The 4,080-nt window shown below is 34.8% G+C and overlaps 1 protein-coding gene across 1 annotated transcript in view; it reads left to right on the top strand.

Moving 5' to 3' along the window:
* The first annotated feature begins 2,267 nt into the window (after nt 1–2,267).
* The window catches only part of LOC110033263 (cytokinin hydroxylase-like), a 3,647-nt gene continuing 1,834 nt past the window's right edge, over nt 2,268–4,080 (top strand). The window contains exons 1-2 of the mRNA XM_020737187.1: nt 2,268–2,622; nt 3,670–3,899. Coding sequence (XP_020592846.1) covers nt 2,325–2,622; nt 3,670–3,899 — 528 coding nt within the window. The 5' untranslated portion in view covers nt 2,268–2,324. The remainder of the gene's footprint in view (nt 2,623–3,669; nt 3,900–4,080) is intronic.

Raw genomic sequence — 4,080 nt, forward strand, 5'->3', positions numbered from 1 at the left:
GCAGGAAGCTAGGAGACTTCAGAGTTTGGGTCAATTTACTGAAGGTTAAGGAAAAATCAGATGATTTATTTATTTGGGACATAGGAAATGATAATATATCATTTTGGCTGGACAACTGGTGTTTGGAAGGTAGGTTGCAACCTAAGCCTTCCATTTTGGTCAATCCAAAAATGAAAGTCTCTAATTGTTGGGTGGATAATCAATGGTCCATTGATGTATTGAACTCACTACTGAAGCAAGACAAAATCGCTCAAATTACCAGAATGCACTTCAATATAAATTAAAAGGACAAGCTTATTATTAAGGCCACTAGAACTCAAAGTTTAACTAAAGTTATCTACACTAAGAACTATAATTGGAATTGTGTTCATTGTGGTGTGGGCATCTGGAACAAGTTCTTGACCACATCCATGTATTTCTTCTGCTAGAGTATATTCTCAGATTTATTGCCAACAAATAAAAAATTAAAGATGGCTTTAAGAGGGCCCTCTAGGTGCCTTCTTTGTAATGTTGCTGAGGAGTCTATTGATCATCTTTTCTTCAGTTGTAATCTTGCGCAAAGTGTCTGGACTGCCTTTCTTCATATGCTTGACATCAATACTCTTCAAATGTAATGACAAACCTTGAAAAGCTGCTAGAGGGACTAGCTCATGTCATGCTGGGTGTTATTCCATGTGTAGTAGCATGGTTTATCTGGATGATAAGAAATCAAAGGAAGTTTTAGGAAGGCATTATCTCTGTGAAGCAAGTGGTTTTCACCTGCAGGGCTTTTCTGTCAAAGCTTATTCGGTACAAACAGTTCCCTGATGTCTGTAGGCTCCATATTCCTAAACAACATACTACATTCCTTGCCTCACTTCTTTTGTTTTTTTGGAGGAAACCAACTCATATGTGGATCAAATTTAACACTGATGGGAGCTTCTCTGAGACAGATGTAGGTGTAGGTGGTGTTTTCAGAGACCATAGTGCCAGGCGCTTGCTCTCCTTTCAATCTCCAGTCTCAATGCATGATGCGTCGAAGGCTGAAGCAGTTGTTGTGTATTGGGCTATCAAGTATGTTATCTTGAAGAATTGGTCTCACCTACTTGTTGAAGTGGATTTCTTGATATTGGTGCAAATTTTGCTCAATAGGGAGAGCCCCCTGGTATCTTTCAAACCGGATTAAGGAAATCAACTCCATCGGGCCATTCCTACAACTAACCTTCCTATTCATTCATAGGGATGGAAATAGACCTGCTAGCTTACTTGCTAGAATTTTCAGAGCAAGTGATTGTGTCTGTGTAACTTCTTCCCCCCTCCTCTCTCTTTTCTTTTGTATGAGAATTTGTTGGATGTCCCCCATCTCAAGGTTGTAAATCTAATTTTTTATCAATAGATTAACTATTTGCTCAACACACACACACACATGCATACATTGATACATGCATGCATTAACATATTTGCATGTAAATACTTAAAAAAAATAAGATGTTCATGAATCTTGAAATGTACAAGCCAATTTGATTGCACCTCATAAATTTAAAATATAAAATCTAAAATCCTCAAAAAAAATTCTTGGACATAAAAATTCTTCTAAAAAAATAAATTATTTTTTATTATTTTCTACGCAAGTGTCATCATCAAAACATTAATATTCAACATAGAAAACAACCATAAGAAACAATAAAATTAACAAAAATAATCATAATATTTCTGTGCCGTCAAATTTTTTTCTCTATTCTTTTAATAGATTTCAAATTTTTTTAAAACTAGCCTTTAAACAAAAATTAAAAATACAAAAAAATTGATATCAGACCAAAATCCAAATGCAAGTGCCCCTGCAGGAGAAATTATTTCATACGCACAACACATGCAGAGATGCATGTGCCGTCCAATCTCGGCCGACGATTACAGTTTTTTTGTTTTTTGTTTTTTTAAGAGAAAAATAGAGACACCGAAATACAGTTTTGTTGTGATCGACAGTAGAGATCAGACAGTGTGCATGTATCTCTGCATGCGCTATCCGTATGGAATAATTTTTCGCCCACGTGGAGCGCAACTACGGACTGTCACGTGCATGCAACATGCACGTGCTCTTTCCCCACATTCTCTCAACTACGAGTGGCTGTCGTGCGTTGCACGCACCCACAATTTTTTCGCAGAGCAGAGCCGGTTCTACCAATATGTCTTCCTCAATCTATTTCGCTGACTTTATTTAAAAATAATTCTTTTCTCCATCGTCTGAACAACCAAAACCAAAAACTCCCTCTCTCTTACTCCATAAATACTCATCAAATCATTCTCCTCTTCCTCACATTCTTCACAGCAGCTTGAGCTAGCCTTTAATGGAGGTTTTCTCAGCTGAATTCACCATGCAAGCTCTTTGGCTGGGTTTCAGACATACCCTTCTCTTCTTCTTCATTTTCTTCTTCAGCAGAGTAGTATATCTCTTCTGGTTATCTCCGATCGTCGTGAAGCGGCAGCTTTCGCGTAGCGGCGGCTTTGATGGCCCTCCCCCTAACTTCCCATTGGGGAATCTCATGGAGATGTATAAGAGAGTTGATGTTCAGACTGAACCATGTATCAGCCACGACATTCATGCTACTGCCTTCCCTTACTTTGCTAAATGGAGGAAAACATATGGTGAGTTTTTACGTAGAGCGTAGGGGTGTAAGCGAACCGAACACGAACGAACAAAGCTTGTGTTCATGCTCGGTTTGTTTGAAATTTAGTTTGTTTGAAATAGACTCGTGTTTGAAATTGTTTGTGAAGTCATTGTTCGTGTTCGTTTCTTAACGAACAAGCCAAACATGAGTTGTCCGCGAACGACGAGCAAGTTTGACATCTCTAATATTAATATATATAATTAATATATTATATTAATTATATAACTTATATTATATAAATATATAATATCTATATTAATATATTAATATATTATTCTTAATAATTTATTATATATCATAATTTATAAATTTAATTTTTTTAAAATATCATAATTTTTTATATATAATTATTTTAAATTATTTTATATTTCGAACAATAACGATTAGAATACGAACGAACGCATTTAACTAACCGAACGAAAAAAATTTGTTCACGTTCGTCTCGTTTACTTATCGAACGAATCAAACGAACGAATCAAACACGAACTCATTGACAAACCGAACACGAACTGTTCGCGAACAACGGACTTTTTTGACAGCCCTAGTAGCGCGGGCTCTCATCATGGGACAAAGCACATGGTAAATCGGTACTTGGGCCTCTGCCAAATACCGATTTCCTTTGTGTGTGTACACACACACATATAGTTATATTTATCTTCTTTTTCGCTAGATATTTAGAAAAAAATTTTCTAATATTTTTTTCATCTTGATTATATAATTTACTTTTGATTAATGTCTAATAATTTAGTTGTATTATCTAATTTTTTAGTAATATATATTGAGAAATTAAGAGTGACACGTGAGATTAAGGATAAATCTAATGAAATTAGCCTACCTTTTTTTACAAAATGTATCATAATATTTTATTAAATTTTTCATTAGAATAAATAAATACACACACAGATATATGTATGTATATGTGCAGTGTGTGTGTGTGTGAGTTTTAGTGAGTTTTATGCGTGTAACATATGGTAGACTACAAGTAGATAGAAGGTTGCATTGATTATATAAGTTTATTGTGCAGGGAAGGTTTTTATATATTGGTTGGGGACAGAGCCATTTTTGTATGTAGGAGAGCCTGAGTTCCTTAAGAAGGTGAGTTCAGGAGCTCTGGGAAAGAAATGGGGAAAGCCTAATGTGTTCAGGAATGACAGAAAACCAATGTTTGGGAACGGTCTGATAATGGTTGATGGTGATGATTGGACTCATAATCGACATATTATTGCACCGGCTTTCTCCACAAACAATTTAAATGTGAGTTAATATATAATTACTGGCAAATTAATTTATTATAAGATAGTTTTTCTATATGCTATTCTTAAAATGGATTTAAGGGCTGTAAAATTCAGTAAAAAAATAATTCTGAAAAAAATGCAGACTTGCATTCATTGATTATGATACCATACTTTATATATATATATATATATATATATAT

This window comes from Phalaenopsis equestris, unplaced genomic scaffold, assembly GCF_001263595.1.
Source record: "Phalaenopsis equestris unplaced genomic scaffold, ASM126359v1 Scaffold001116, whole genome shotgun sequence".
Lineage (NCBI taxonomy): Eukaryota > Viridiplantae > Streptophyta > Magnoliopsida > Asparagales > Orchidaceae > Phalaenopsis > Phalaenopsis equestris.